This window comes from Peromyscus californicus, unplaced genomic scaffold (assembly GCF_007827085.1).
Source record: "Peromyscus californicus insignis strain IS unplaced genomic scaffold, ASM782708v3 Scaffold_5__1_contigs__length_169319896, whole genome shotgun sequence".
Taxonomy (NCBI): Eukaryota; Metazoa; Chordata; class Mammalia; order Rodentia; family Cricetidae; genus Peromyscus; species Peromyscus californicus.
This window is the reverse complement of record NW_026294573.1, coordinates 64,858,513-64,874,040: the sequence shown is the minus strand read 5'-3', so window position 1 is coordinate 64,874,040 and position 15,528 is coordinate 64,858,513. Positions and strand designations below refer to the sequence as shown.

The 15,528-nt window shown below is 43.2% G+C and overlaps 1 protein-coding gene across 4 annotated transcripts in view; it reads left to right on the top strand.

Annotated features, from left to right (window-relative positions):
• Nucleotides 1–15,528, top strand: part of Adamtsl1 (ADAMTS like 1) — a 949,615-nt gene that overhangs the window by 881,969 nt on the left and 52,118 nt on the right. For all 4 annotated transcript variants that reach the window (XM_052717522.1, XM_052717521.1, XM_052717520.1 and 1 more), the window contains one exon: nucleotides 6,994–7,122. In XM_052717522.1, the coding sequence (XP_052573482.1) occupies nucleotides 6,994–7,122 (129 nt within the window). The remainder of the gene's footprint in view (nucleotides 1–6,993; nucleotides 7,123–15,528) is intronic.

Sequence of the window (15,528 nt, the reverse complement as noted above, 5' to 3'; positions counted from 1 at the left end):
ATGCCCAGTGTGGTACACGGTCTCCTTCTGTGGATCAAGATGTAGATCTCTCAGCTCCTTCTCGAGCACCGTGTCTGCCTGTGCACTGCCACGCTTCCCGTCCTGATGATAATGAACTAAATCTCTGAAGCTATAAGCTAGCCCCAATTAAATGTTTTCCTTCTTTTATAAGAGTTGCTGTGGTCATGGTGTCTCTTCACAGCAATAAAACCCTGAGACACTATCCTTACTCAATACAGTGCTAGAAGATCTACCCAGTGTAATAATGTAAGAAAGGAAATAAGAGGCATAAAGAGTGGTTACATCCAGTGAGCCTGGGATTTGACTTGACTGGGGCTGGGAGGGAATGAAGAAAGGGCAGATACATAGACAGATACACAGAAAAGCTAGGATCAGGTAGGCTGTGCTCACTATGGTGGAGCAGCTCCAACTGTGCAAAGCAGTGCAGAGCTTTGCTGATTTTAACTATGTACAGCTCATGGGAAGGTGAGCTAGTCTCTCCTTAGGAAGTCTCTACAGGGAAGCAGTCTCAGGTTGCAGTCACCTGGGAGGAGGAAGCTGTGGTTGCTAGTTTTTCCATACACTGCCAACATTAAAAGTCAGACCAAAGGAAGGCTTTGCCATCCCTCTGAGCCTCACTACAGGGGAAGGCTTTGCCATTTCCTCATGGGTCTGAAGCAGTGTGGTCCTTGACATGACCTTGGCCATGTTAAACAATACACATTCACCCAGGATTCCATCCATTCTTTACATATTCACCCAGGGCTTCCTTGACTCCACACACAGAATGATAAGGGAAAAGTAAAGCTTGTCCTTTTCTTCAGAGGGAATGGTTGTCTATATAAAAAGGTCCCAAAAATCTATATAAAAAAAAAAGGGCCTAGGACCAACATGTACTTACATTTTCATGTACCAGAAATAAACAACAAAATTTAATGTTTGGTTTTTTGTTGTTGTTTTGTTTTTTGGTTTTTTGGTTTTTTAAGACAGGGTTTCTCTGTGTAGCTTTGTGCCTTTTCTGGAACTCACTCTGTAGCCCAGGTGGGCCTCAAACTCACAGAGATCTGCCTGCCTCTGCCTCCCAAGTGCTGGGATTAAAGGTGTGTGCCACCACCGCCCAGCCAAACAATGAAATTTAAAACACAGTATTAGCCATCCCTGAAAAGAAATAACTAGGTAAAAATCCAACAACACATCAAAATGTGCATCCTGGAATCTCCAAAACACCTGGAAAGATAAATGGACATAAGGTCTTCCATGGACTAGAGGACAGAATACAACACAGAGTTTGGTTTTTCCATAATTGATATATAGGACTGATATAATTCCTATCAACATCCTAACAAGACTTCCTAAGTGTGGACAAGTTGGTTTGAAATGTCTATAAAAAGATGCAGTAGAATAGCAAAGGAGAATAAGGCAGAAGCAACAGCTTGCCAGACTGTGATTATATAGTTATAGTAATTGAGGTGGTATGCTATTGGCAGGGGAAAGATGCAGTGAACAGAATAGAGATCCCAGAAACATATCTGCACAAACATGCTCAACACATCTTGACAATGATACGGAAGTCATCCAAGGTAGAAAAGATAGCCTGCCAATAAAAGGTACCAGAACAACTGAGTAGCCAGAGGCTACAAACAAGGGAACTTGATCTGAGTCTCATACCTTATACAAAAATTAACTCACAGATGGGTAACACTGACTAGAATTTTTTAAATAGCTGTTTTCTTTTTCCTTCTTAATTAAATTTTTTCATTTATTTTACATCACAATCACAGTTTCCCCTCCTTCTACTACTCTGTTCTCCCCGCAACATCCACTCCTCCTCCACCCCTGTTCAGAAATGGGCAAAGCTCCCATGGGAGTCAACAAAGCATGATGCATGAAGTTGAGGCAGGACCAAGCTCCTTCCCCTGCATCAAGGTTGGGCAAGGCAACCCAGCATGGAAAAATAGGTGCCCAAAAGCTAGTTCAAGTGCTGGGGGAAAGTCGTGCTCCCACTGCTAGGAGCCCCACCAACAGACCAGGCTACACAACTGTCCCACACATGCAGAGGGTCTAGGTCAGTCCCATGCAGGCTCCCCAGCTGTTGGTCCAGAGTCAGTGAGCTCCCAGGAGCTCAGGTCAGCTGTCTCTGTGGGTTCCTTCCATTTTGACCTTGACCTTCCTTGGCTTGCACAATCTCTCCTTCCTCTCAACAGGACTCCCTGAACTCAGCCCAGTGCTTGGTTGTGGAGCTCTGCATCTGCTTCCATCAGTTACTGGATAAAGGCTCTCTGATGACAATTAGGGTAGTCACCAATTTGTTTACAGGAGATGGCCAGTTCAGGCACCCTCTCCACTATTGCTAGGAGTCTTAGCTGGGGTCATCCTTGTGGATTCCTGGCAATTTCCCTGACACCAGGTTTCTCCCTAACCCAGAAATGCACTCCCCATCAAGACATCTCTTTCATTATTCTCCCCCTCCATCCCACTCCCAACCCACCCAACCTGATCTCTCATGTTCCCATCACTGGCCCCACCCCAATTTACCCAAGAGATCTCTTCTATTTCCCCTTCCCAGAGAAATCTATGCATCCCTCTTTGGGCCCATGGATTACAGCCTGGTTATCCTTTACTTTACACCTAATATCTGCTTATGAGTGAGTATATATCATGTTTGTCTTTCTGGGTCTAGGTTACTTCACTCTTTTCTAGTTCCAGCCATTTGCTTGCAAATTTCATGATGTTATTTTTAACAGTTGAGAAATAATACTCTATTGTGTAAATGTACCACATTTTCTTTATCCATAATTTGGTTGACAGGCATCTAGGTTGTTTCCAGGTTCTGGCTATTATGAATAACACTGCTATGAACATAGTTGAGCAGGTGCTTTTGTAGTATGATTGTGAATCATTTGGTATATGCCCAAGATTTGTATAGCTGGGTCTTGAGGTAGATTGTTCCCCAATTTTCTGAGAAACTGCCAAATTGATTTCCAAAGTGGCTGTGTAAATTTGCACTCCAATCAGCAGTGGAGGAGTGTTCCCCTTACTCCATATCCTCTCCAACATAAGCTGTCATTAGTGTTTTTGATCTTAGCCATTCTAACAGATATAAGATGGTATCACAGGGTCATTTTGACTTGCATTTCCCTGATGGCTAAATATGTTGAACAATTCTTTAAGTGTATCTTGGCCACTTGAGATTCTTCTGTTGAGAATTCTGTTTAGATCTGTACCTAATTTTTAAATTGGATTATTTGGTGTTTTGATGTCTAGTTTCTGGAGTTCTTTATATATTTTTGAGATTGGCCTTCTGTCAGATGTGGGGTTGGTGAATATCTTTTCCCATTCTGTAGGCTGGTGTTAAATAGCTATTTTTACCCAGTGCATTTTTTTTTACCTTGATGTTTAATGGAATCCCAAAAGTTTAACTTTGAAAAATGGTAATAAGTTATTTTAAAATCAATTGGGAACTCCAAATTTTAAAATCAATAAATAATTGGTTTCCTGATATAAAAAATAAAGCTTGAAGACAATAAAATAATATATAAATAGAAAAAAATTAATGTATCACTAAGCTGAATGTAAAACTTAAACCATAAAACTTGTAGGAAAAAAATTATAGGAAAGTATCTGTTCAGAATTTAGATCTATATAAGTAGTTCCTAGACTTGATATAAAAAGCATAACCCATAAAAATGATAAATTGGATATTATCAAAGTTAAAAAACACTTAGGTCTATGAAAGGGCCTGTTAAGGAGAAAAGAAAAGCCACAGATTGGATGAGAATTTACAGAGCACGTGTTGATGAAGGACTGTATCTAAACTATAAAGACCTCTTAAGATTCAACAGTAAAATAGGTAGTGGCGGCAGGATTTTAGATACAAGAAGACAGCCACAGATATGTCACACTGGAAATGGGAAGATCACCTCACCAAGGTACGTGGACATTCCCTGGAGAGGATCAGCCACGCTCACTGCAATAAAAGTTACCAGAATGAGCTCTACTTCTGGGCAAGGACACCCAGGTTCATGTGAAGATGGCAGTCATGTGGCCCAGGTTTATGCTATTGGGCTGTTCATCTCAAAAGCCTTGGTGGCCTATCCCTAGAAATATGCAGAGGAGGCATTGTAAGAGGAGATTAGAGTCATCCTGGTCCCAGATGTCCAGCCCCTGTTGGTAGCTTTGCTGACAATCCCAAGGGTCTGGAGGTCCTGGTGCCTGCTGGTGCTTGCTGCCAGAAAACCTGCTGATAAGCCTGTCTTGGGGATTAGGATTTAGCTTTGTAATATGCATTGCGGGATTTTTAATGTTTAAAAATGAAAAGAATCAATGACAAAATAAGTAATCCAATTACAAAATACTCAAATAGAGCATGACACTTGGGGCTGAGGCTTCCAGCTCGTTCTATGCCTATCCCTTCTGCAGCAGAGGGCACCCCAACTACAGCAGAAATCATTTTATCTCAGCTGTGGGATCCAGTGCACTTCAGGGAAGTGACTTGATCCTTCTGGACACAGGGTGTTCCTTAGGTACCTGCCTCTCTGAGATTCCTTTCCTTAATCGTAAATAATGTTTATATCAACTCAGTTTTCTGCCCTTCTCCCTTCTTTTATCCAAACTCTTTGAAGGGAACTCGCCATAGTCCACTTGTGTTATAATTATTGTTTGTCTGCTTGATTCTAAGCTCCCTGGAGCCCACATTGTGCTTTTTTAAGTCTCCATTTTCCCACTTCCAGCAAGATTTACCTGGAGAAAGGGGTGTGCAAAGCAGCTGGTCAATGTGTGAATGCTTTTAGAATTTAGCCATAAAAGAAGCAGGGCTGGGGAACCTTTTGAAATGACCACCATAGAAAGCAACCATGCCTCTAGAGCAGTGGTTCTCAACCTGTGGGTGGAGACCCCTTTGGCAAGCCCCTATTTACACTATGATTCATAACAGTAGCAAAATCACAGTTATGAAGCAGCAACAAAAATAGTTTTATGGCTGAGGGGTCACCACAGCATGAGGAACTGTATTAAAGGGTCACAACCTTGGGAAGATTGAAAACCACTGCTGTAGAAAGAAGGGGGAAATGGATATGGAGAGAGTTGGCCTCTGATGAGATGGGATATATTACTGGGGTGATGACCATGTGACAGTACAATTGACCCTTTAATGAGGCAGCAAGTAGAAATAGATGCCATCTAGGGGACTTGAAGAAATGTCAAATCTCCAGACCAGTTATTTTCAGTTGACAAGGATTCTTAAAGTTGACAGCTATATAAATCTGAACCAAGGGGAGGGGACAGCATATGATGGGAAAAGAAAAACAAATCTAGGCAAAGCCTTCATCCCTAGTAGTAAGAGAAAAATCCATGTGGATGAGGAAGCTACTACGGAGCATGCATGGGCCTATGCCATGCCTCAGTGCACAGCCCAAACCCCAGGAAGGATGTGAGGCACTCAGAAGGAATTTGTATACCAACCAGGAAGGGAGGGGGCTAGGTGTGGCTATGCAGCATCACTGTATGTGATAAAGTCCACACATTCTGCCTCTTTCTACAATGCAACAAAACTAAGTCACACGAAGACAATAAAGAATGCCATTGACTCAGAGTCACCTTTCAAATATTCACCCAAAGGAACATTTTGATGATAATCCATATCTTATAAAGAAGCCTTTACCCTCTATTGAAAAAGAGGGAGGAAAAAAGAATTAGTTCTAAAGACTTCTGCTCTTGCCTCTCCTGCTAAACAGGGCATTAAATATGAAGAGTAAGCTGCTCCAGCATGATGCTTGGGAGACAATTCCTTCACTAGGTCTGGCTGCCAGTAGTTGGAACACATGGTCTTACAGGGCAGAGAGCTCAAGCATTGAAAAGAAATTCAAACCTGCAGCTCTAATATTTTTTTTCTGTTTTAATGCTACTACTTATTAAACTTCTGGCTAATAATTTCTAAATTCTCAATGACATGAATAGATATTTCACCAAAGAATGTGTATGTGTTAAATAAGCACATGAGAGATAGTCCACAGCGTTGGTCGTTAGGGAAATGCAACTTAAACCACAATAAGATGCCACTGTGCAGCTATCAGATGAAAGAAATAAAAAGTATTAAGGAGGGAGGGAGAGGGGACTGCCATATGACATTTAAACTGCATTCCTTCACATTTATGCCAACAAAATGAAGACAGATGTCCCCACAGCTACCTGTACCAGAGTGTTTATAACAGCTGTATCAAAAATCTGGAAACAACCCAGATATCCTACAGCAGCTGAACAGCTACACAAACTGTGGTTTTTCCCATGTCACAGAATACTACTCTGCAATAAAAAGGACCACACCACTGAAAAATGCAACCATAATCTGATGTAAGAGCTGGAAGAATCTCTAGAGAGCTCAGAGAGCTGGCAGGGAACCAAACGTGAAAAGTTACCAACTGTGCGATTCCATTTACACAACACTCTTCAGATGCCAAAAGCAAGGGAACAAAAGCCATATGAACAGTGGCCAAAGAACCTAGGAGGGGTTATAGATATCATGAGGGATGCTTAGAGGGGCAGACATTCTGTGACTTAACCATGTGAATGTCCACACTGAGACCATGAAACTGTGCTGTAGTTTTGTAATGTGGTTGCATTATGGGAAAACTGGATACAAGTTACACGGGACTGCTCTGTGTTACTTCTTACAACTGCATGTGACTGTAGAACTGTCCCAAAGTACAAATGAAACCCTTAAAATTTGTCTTTTATATTTTATATTGATGGAAAGTGTATGTTATCTTCACTTGGGCACCATGTTCATATCTTCAAACTCTTCAACCTTATTCTTTTCCTGTTAAATCTGTGGTAGGCACATGAGTGGACAGGTAATGGGTTCCAGATTTTTTCCCAGGCAAAGCATGGTGTGGGGTATGCCTGAGCAGAGCATGTGTCCTCTATTGGTCTCCCAGTGATTCAGTGTCCCAGCCCACGATACTGTTAGTGACAGCTCCCTTTCTTTCTCCTCTCCAGGAAAGCCACTAGTGAAAACGTCTCGAATGACTGTGCTCAACACAGAGAAGCCTGCAATCACGGTGGATATCGGTGGCACCATCAGAACAGTGCGAGGAGTGAATGTGACAATTAACTGCCAAGTGGCAGGTGAGAAATCCATGCGTGTGGTGATGTGTTCTGTTACGGATGGGGCTTTGGGGGAGGCCAAGGGATACAGGTGCAGAGAAATCCATGTGTGTGGTGATGTGTTCTGATACGGATGGAGCTCCGGGAGAGGCCGAGGGATACAGGTGCAGAGAAATCCATGCATGTGGTGATGTGTTCTGTTACGGATGGAGCTTTGGGAGAGGCCTAGGGATACAAGTGAAGAGAAATCCATGTGTGTAGTGATGTGTTCTGATATGGATGGAGCTTCGGGAGAGGCCGAGGGATGGATGCAGGTGCAGAGAAATCCATGTGTGTGGTGATGTGTTCTCATACAGATGGAGCTTTGGGAGAGGCCGAGGGATGGATACAGGTGCAGAGAAATCCATGTGTGTGGTGATGTGTTCTGATATGGATGGAGCTTCGGGAGAGGCTGAGGGATGGATACAGGTGCAGAGAAATCCATGTGTGTGGTGATGTGTTCTGATACGGATGGAGCTTTGGGAGAGGCCGAGGGATGGATACAGGTGCAGAGAAATCCATGTGTGTGGTGATGTGTTCTGATACGGATGGAGATTTGGGAGAGGCCGAGGGATGGATACAGGTGCAGAGAAATCCATGTGTGTGGTGATGTGTTCTGATATGGATGGAGCTTCGGGAGAGGCCGAGGGATGGATACAGGTGCAGAGAAATCCATGTGTGTGGTGATGTGTTCTGATACGGATGGAGCTTTGGGAGAGGCCGAGGGATGGATACAGGTGCAGAGAAATCCATGTGTGTGGTGATGTGTTCTGATACGGATGGAGATTTGGGAGAGGCCGAGGGATGGATACAGGTGCAGAGAAATCCATGTGTGTGGTGATGTGTTCTGATACGGATGGAGATTTGGGAGAGGCCGAGGGATGGATACAGGTGCAGAGAAATCCATGTGTGTGGTGATGTGTTCTGATACGGATGGAGCTTTGGGAGAGGCCGAGGGATGGATACAGGTGCAGAGAAATCCATGTGTGTGGTGATGTGTTCTGATACGGATGGAGATTTGGGAGAGGCCGAGGGATGGATACAGGTGCAGAGAAATCCATGTGTGTGGTGATGTGTTCTGATATGGATGGAGCTTCGGGAGAGGCCGAGGGATGGATACAGGTGCAGAGAAATCCATGTGTGTGGTGATGTGTTCTGATACGGATGGAGCTTTGGGAGAGGCCGAGGGATGGATACAGGTGCAGAGAAATCCATGTGTGTGGTGATGTGTTCTGATATGGATGGAGCTTCGGGAGAGGCCGAGGGATGGATACAGGTGCAGAGAAATCCATGTGTGTGGTGATGTGTTCTGATACGGATGGAGATTTGGGAGAGGCCGAGGGATGGATACAGGTGCAGAGAAATCCATGTGTGTGGTGATGTGTTCTGATATGGATGGAGCTTCGGGAGAGGCCGAGGGATGGATACAGGTGCAGAGAAATCCATGTGTGTGGTGATGTGTTCTGATACGGATGGAGCTTTGGGAGAGGCCGAGGGATGGATACAGGTGCAGAGAAATCCATGTGTGTGGTGATGTGTTCTGATATGGATGGAGCTTCGGGAGAGGCCGAGGGATGGATACAGGTGCAGAGAAATCCATGTGTGTGGTGATGTGTTCTGATACGGATGGAGCTTTGGGAGAGGCCGAGGGATGGATACAGGTGCAGAGAAATCCATGTGTGTGGTGATGTGTTTTGATACGGATGGAGCTTCGGGAGAGGCCGAGGGATGGATACAGGTGCAGAGAAATCCATGTGTATAGTGATGTGTTCTGATACGGATGGAGCTTCGGGAGAGGCCGAGGGATGGATACAGGTGCAGAGAAATCCATGTGTGTGGTGATGTGTTCTGATACGGATGGAGCTTTGGGAGAGGCTGAGGGATACAAATACAGATTAGACACAAATGTTCCTCTTAGCTGAGATACAAACCTCACTCAGAAAGAAAGGATAGGTTAATTCTGCCTGAGCCTGGTGAACTAAAAGAGGCATTGGGGTTTTAATTGGTTTTACTAGACAAATCATAGTTGTGTACATTTGTGGGGTACAATGTGATAGAGCATGGAATGATTAAATCAAGCTAATCAACATCTGTTTACTTATGTGCCCATTGCAGTGGTGTTTGTGTGTGTTTGTCAAGCCAGTCCTGTCATAGAGTGAGGCTGCCTTAGGACTTCCTATGTAGTTCCAGCTTCAAATCCATGGCTTTTCTCCAGCAGTCTTCTAATGCTAGGATTGCAGCTGTGTGGCATACTCTGGGCTTCTTTGTTTTGTTTTCTGTTCTTAATTTTTCATACAAACAGAATGTGGGGATGCAAGAACTGGGACAAGGGTATTCCAGGTAGAAAAAGAGTATGGAAATTTTTCTGAAAGCTGGTAAGCCTGGTGTTGTTCAGGGAATAACATGAGCTTCAATCTGAATGTGGAGGGCTTTTAAATCTTCATAAGGTGGGTGGCAAGTGGACCATGGGTGACCTTGGAAGACCTTGGAAGACTAACCAAGGAGCCCAGACAAATGAAAGTAGAAAGCCATGAGATGGCTCAGTGGGTAAGAACACTTACTGTGCAAGCAAGAGGACCTGAGTTAGAATCCCCAACACCCATGTAAAAGCCAGGCATGGCTACACATGCTGCAGCACTGAGGGATGGATGGAGACACGTGGATCCTAAGAGCTCAGCTGCCCAGCACACCTATCCAAAATGGTAAGCATCAGGGTCACTGAGAGACAGGCTCTCCAAAACTAAAGTGGAGAGCAGGAGAAGAGACTCTATGCCCTCCTCTGGCCTCTGCATGCATGTACTAGGTATGTACACCCTCACACATGTGCTCATATAACACACACACACACACACACACACACACACACACACACACACAAAGAAAAGGAAGGAAGGAAAAAAGAAAAAAGGAAAGGAAGGAAGGGACAAACAAATGAACATATTGTGAAGGACACCAGGAAAGAGAAGGATTGCCTATGCTCATATTGGAAGAATTAATATGAACACAGCCATCTTGCCAAAAAAGCAATCTACATTTCCATGCAACCCCAACCAAAATTCCAGGACCATTCTTCATAGAAATAGCAAAAAAAAAATCTTAAAACCTATTTGAAAGCATAAATACCAAGGGTGGTCAAAAACTATACTGAACAAAAAAAGAATATTGCTAGAAATAATGCCATGCCTGATTTCAAGTTATACTGCAGAGACATGGTAATAAAAACAGTGTGGTGCCAACACAAAAAGAGACGAACTGATCAATGTAATATAATTGAGGACCCACACTCCTACAGACATTTAATGATTGACAAAGCTAAAAAAAATACACAGCAGAGAAAAGACAACATCTTCAACAAATGGTGCTGGGGAAACTGGCTATGACCACAGAGAAGAATGAAACTACATCTTTCTTCACACCCTACACAAAACTCAACTCCAAACAGATCAAGGACCTCAATGTAAGGCCTGATGCCCTGGAACTGCCAGAGGAGAAAATAGGAAGTACACATCAACATAGAGACCAACAGCTGAGAAATGGGATCTCATGAAACTAAAAAGCTTCTGTACAACAAAGCAGACCATCGGTTAAGAGAAGAGGCAGCCCACAGAATGGGAGAAAATGTTTGACAACTCTATCTCTTACAGAGGATTAATACCAGATTATACAAAGAGCACATAAAACAAAACATTAAGAAAACCAAGTCAATCAAAAAGTGGACCACAGCTCTGAAGAGAGTTCTCAAAGCAAACACAGATATCTAAAGAACACTTTTGAGGTATCCCACCCACATCATTAGTCGTCAAATTAAAACTGCTTTGAGATTCTGACTTATCCCAGTCAGAATGACTATCATCAAGAAAGTAAAGATGACAAATGCTAGTGAAACATTCGGAAAGAGGAACCTTTGTTTGTTTGTTTGTTTTGGAGCTGAAATTTGTATAGCCTCTGTGGAAATCAGTATGGAGTTTCCTCAAACACTAGAAGCAGTTATACTACTTGATCTAACTACACCACTCCTGGGCATATACCCAAAGAACTCTCTATCCTACTACAGAGATACTTGCTCAAGCATTTCATTGCTGCTTTCTTCACAACAGCCCGAAAATGAAACAAGCTGCATCCTCATCAGTTGATGAATGACAAAAATGTGGCACATAGACACAATGGAATTTTACACAACTGTAAAGAAAAATGAAAGCAGGAAATTTTCAGGTAAATGGATGGAGCTAGAAAAATTACATGGAGCAAACAGATAAACACTATTATCTCTATAGATATATATAGATAAAATACTCAATAGATAAACACTATGTGTTCTCTTTCATACATGGATCTTTAGATTTGTGTGCTAACCTGAAGTACCTGTAGAAGTAAAGAAGTTGGGGAGGGGCCACTGGGGTGAGATGTCTTAAAGTAGACAGAAAAACAGAACATAGATGCTGTAAAAAGAGGGGGAGAGAGCTTAGGCAGGGATTGGGGAGGCAGAGGAAGAGGGAAGGAGGATTGAGCAAAACTAAAATTATATGAAAAAGCAATATGGAAACTTACTACTGTGTAAGCCAATTTAAAAATGTAAGTTGAGAGGGAGAGAGTTACCGGGGAGTGTTTCTGGGTGATGCTGTTCCCGAAAGCCCAGAGTTACTAAACAAAAACCTCAGGGTCAGGTTAAAGATACCTCATTATGAGTTGGTCAGGGAAGCTCCAGAGGCCTCCAAACCAGACAGGCTCTTACCATTCTTCCTGGTTGCCCACTGGAAATAATTGGTAAGACTGTTGCTAAAAACACCACATACCTTGGTTGCAATGTATAGAGAAATCAAGCTGGAAACCTTCTAGAACCAAGACCTTTCATGCCTGTGCCACAAGATGGGGAAGAAGTCTTGGCAGGTATTCCTTCCACACAGGCGCTCTGGCTGGTGTTTCTGTAGACAGTCACTCCCCACTGTGAGCACAGGCTCAGAGAGAGGGCAGATCCTATGTGCTCCTATTTAGGGTTGGAATTGGTAAGAGGGAAGACCAGCAGGGGAACAGACAAAGAAACAAAGAATTAGACCAGTGGTTTTCAACCTGTGGGTCGCGACCCCTTTGGGGGTCAAACAACCTTTTCACTAGGGTTGCCTAAGACCATCAGCACATCAGATATTTATATTACAATGTATAACAGTAGCAAAATTACAGTTATGAAGTAGCAACAAAAATAATTTTATGGCTGGGGTCACCACAACATGGGGAAACTGCATTAAACAGTCTAAGTGTTAGCAAGGTTGAGAACCCCTGAATTAGACATCATGGAAAGAGATCTCAAAAGCCGGATGCCAAGTTGGGAAGAATGTGGGGAACCTAGGACATAAACACAATGTTTTTAGCTGGGCAGTGGTGGCGCACGCCTTTAATCCCAGCACTCAGGAGGCAGAGCCAGGCAGATCTCTGTGAGTTTGAGGCCAGCCTGGTCTACAGAGCGAGACCCAGGACAGGCTCCAAAACTACACAGAGAAATCCTGTCCCCAAAAAAAATATATTTTTTGACCCATTGTATGTGGCAACCAAGACCCGGCCCCCTTGCCCTCATACAGACGTTCACTTTGCCTAACTGTAAGGTGATAGTTGGGTTTTGTGTGAGGGGCGGGAGCATATGCGGAAGCCAGCCAATCGCTGACATCTTCATCACTCTCCAGTCAAATCCCTTTGGCTACAGATCCCTGGAGCTCGGTGACCAGCCAGTCTCACTTGAACAACATTACAGATTTCTGTTTTGTTTTCACCCACAGAACCATGTGTATTCGTCCTTATTAAAACTAAATCTCTTTTTGTGCCTCAGTCATTATACCTACTGTTGAGTCATATATTTATTCAAAGTGGTTGAGGGAAATCCCAATTTTGATGTAATTAATTGGATGGACAGGGAAATGGTTCTCACTGATCATTCTGAAAACAGTGTTCTGAAAACACTGCTCGATGTGACATGGCTCGGGAACTGTTTTCATATACTGCTTTAATGACTCCTCTGTCCCTCTCCTACTCCTCATCATCTCCACTGCGTCTCTAATCAGGGGCTTAGTGGTCTTCTGACTAGTTGGGTAAAATTCACTAAGCCATAGTAACATTGTCAGTGACTGGCAATACATTAGACCTAATAACCCAGGCCCTTGTAAAAGGCAGGGGAGTGATTCCATGAGGGCTGCTTACAGAAGGACTGTCCGTCAAGTTCCTTTGCATCATTCAAGGACAGTATCTTATTGAATATCTAATCAAGGTTAAATCAGAGGTCTCCTAATCCAAGGAGACACAGACTGTAAGACACAGGAAGCTCACCATCGGGGGAAAAGAGAAATTAGGAAACACATGATAAAACAGCACACTATGTAGGGATAGTCATTATTTCCTTATTCTAGAATAGCAGGGTGGTTTTGACACTTCAGGAAATATAGAAAAATAAGAGACTGTGCTCAAAGTTCCCATTTCCAAAATCCCCCATAATGGACATCTTAGCATGGTTCCTTGATCACTGCATCCCTCATCTTTCCTTTCTACTCCCTAATTAACATATGCCTGTCATGAGCCTGATTTTAAAGGGTACATAAAAGTCTATTTAAAGAACATCTCATACGTTACCTAGACTGCCTGACATCCTCGCATGTTTGAGCCATTAGCAGTTTCTCATTAAAGACTTTTTCTCACACATGTGCTCTCAACTTGTAAAATGCAGCCTCACACATTCTTCCCAACCCTTCTGCATTAAAAAAAAAAAACAAAACACTAAGCAGTGAGTATGATGGGGCTTTTGCTTTAAAGACGATCCAATCCACTCTTTCTGATCATTCTCTCTGTGGTAAGGTTCAGAAAACCAAGTGAAAAAGCAGTGGAGGAAATAGCATGCAAATGGCCTGAGGCGGAAAGAGCATGTTGCATTTGGCAAAGTGAAGTCTGGCTGGTGTGTGAACTCTGGCTGCCAGTGGCAGAGATAAAGAAAGTGCAGGAGGCTGGGAAGGAAGAAGTAGGCAGGGGCGAGGTATTCCAAGTGCTCATAGGTTATACTATAGTTTAGGCTTGTATCCTAAGAGCAAGGGATGCTTCTGAAGGATTTTGATGGTACAGGAGGATTGGATTCATGATACACATGAATGGAGTGTATCAGTTAGGGTAGGTTAGATTCTACTCTAAAGTAAATAGTAATATAATATTATAGTAATATAATATAATAGTAATATAAAAGTAAATCCTACTATCCCCCAGTATATAAGGGTTCAGGTACTTTCTTAAGAATTCACAGTATTCACCTGGAAGGTATCTGCCCTCACTATATCACTCAGAATCACAGAGTGCTGGGGCCTTCATGCTGGTGAACTCTTAGTCGCCCTGGGATGCTCTCTATCCTGTGAACCAAACAAGCTATTCCTGTGAGGAATAGCTGGGGAAGCTCTTAAGGGCAGTAACGAAGGAGCCACTTAATCCTTTTCAGTTTCCTTAGTCCATGGCCACTTACAACTATGAAAGATACTGGGAAATACCCTCCTGCAGTACTCATGAAAAAGAATAAAAAGGTTTTGGAAATGACTACCAGTGTCTGCCACAGTTCAGGAGGAGGAATACGAGAAGGAAGCTGAAAGCCTCTTGTCTGGACTTCCATGATTCCTTAGACTCGTCGCCAAGGCTGACATTTGAATTACTGTGTCCATTCTCTTTTCTTGCACCAAGCCAATCCCCCTGCCACATACACACCCTAAGAAACTTCAAGAACATATCATGTAAAAGTACACCGTTGCATGCCCCACCTCAAGGTGCTGACAAGCTGCCATGGTGCAAGCAGCCCTCCAAGTATAACAAACGGTCCAGTTAGCAAGAATATCCTGTCTGGGATGTTAAAGAAGAAAGGGATATTACAGCATCATGCTTCCTGGCAGCTCAGTGCAGATTAAAGGTACTAATCCTTATAATCGGATCCCGTTACCAGCCATTCTGACTAGACCCATTTATTGATCCTGCCCAGCAGTGGGGAGAACACTGTGTTGCTGTTAAGAAATGCCACAAGGGGATAAAGCAGACACAGGCTAGTTTGCGTCCCCTTTGTAGACACAAATAATACCCAGGAATCTAGTGTGGAGCCTGGACAAGCAATAGATCAACAGCAGTAAAGCTCCAGGCTGAACTTTGTTGCAGAGTGTGTTTTCTGCCATTTCTCAGCCTACCTTCTCTGTACACTGTGCTGATGTGGTATGGCAGATGAGGGGGAGAATGCTTCCATAATATGACTGAACCTTCCTTGTAGCTTCTAGAAGTCCCCCTCCTCACAACAGTTTTGGTGCTGCAATGGCCACAAAAAAAAAAAGAGAGATGATACGATCATATTTAAAGATCTAACAGTATGGAAATCACAGCAAGGCACTTCAG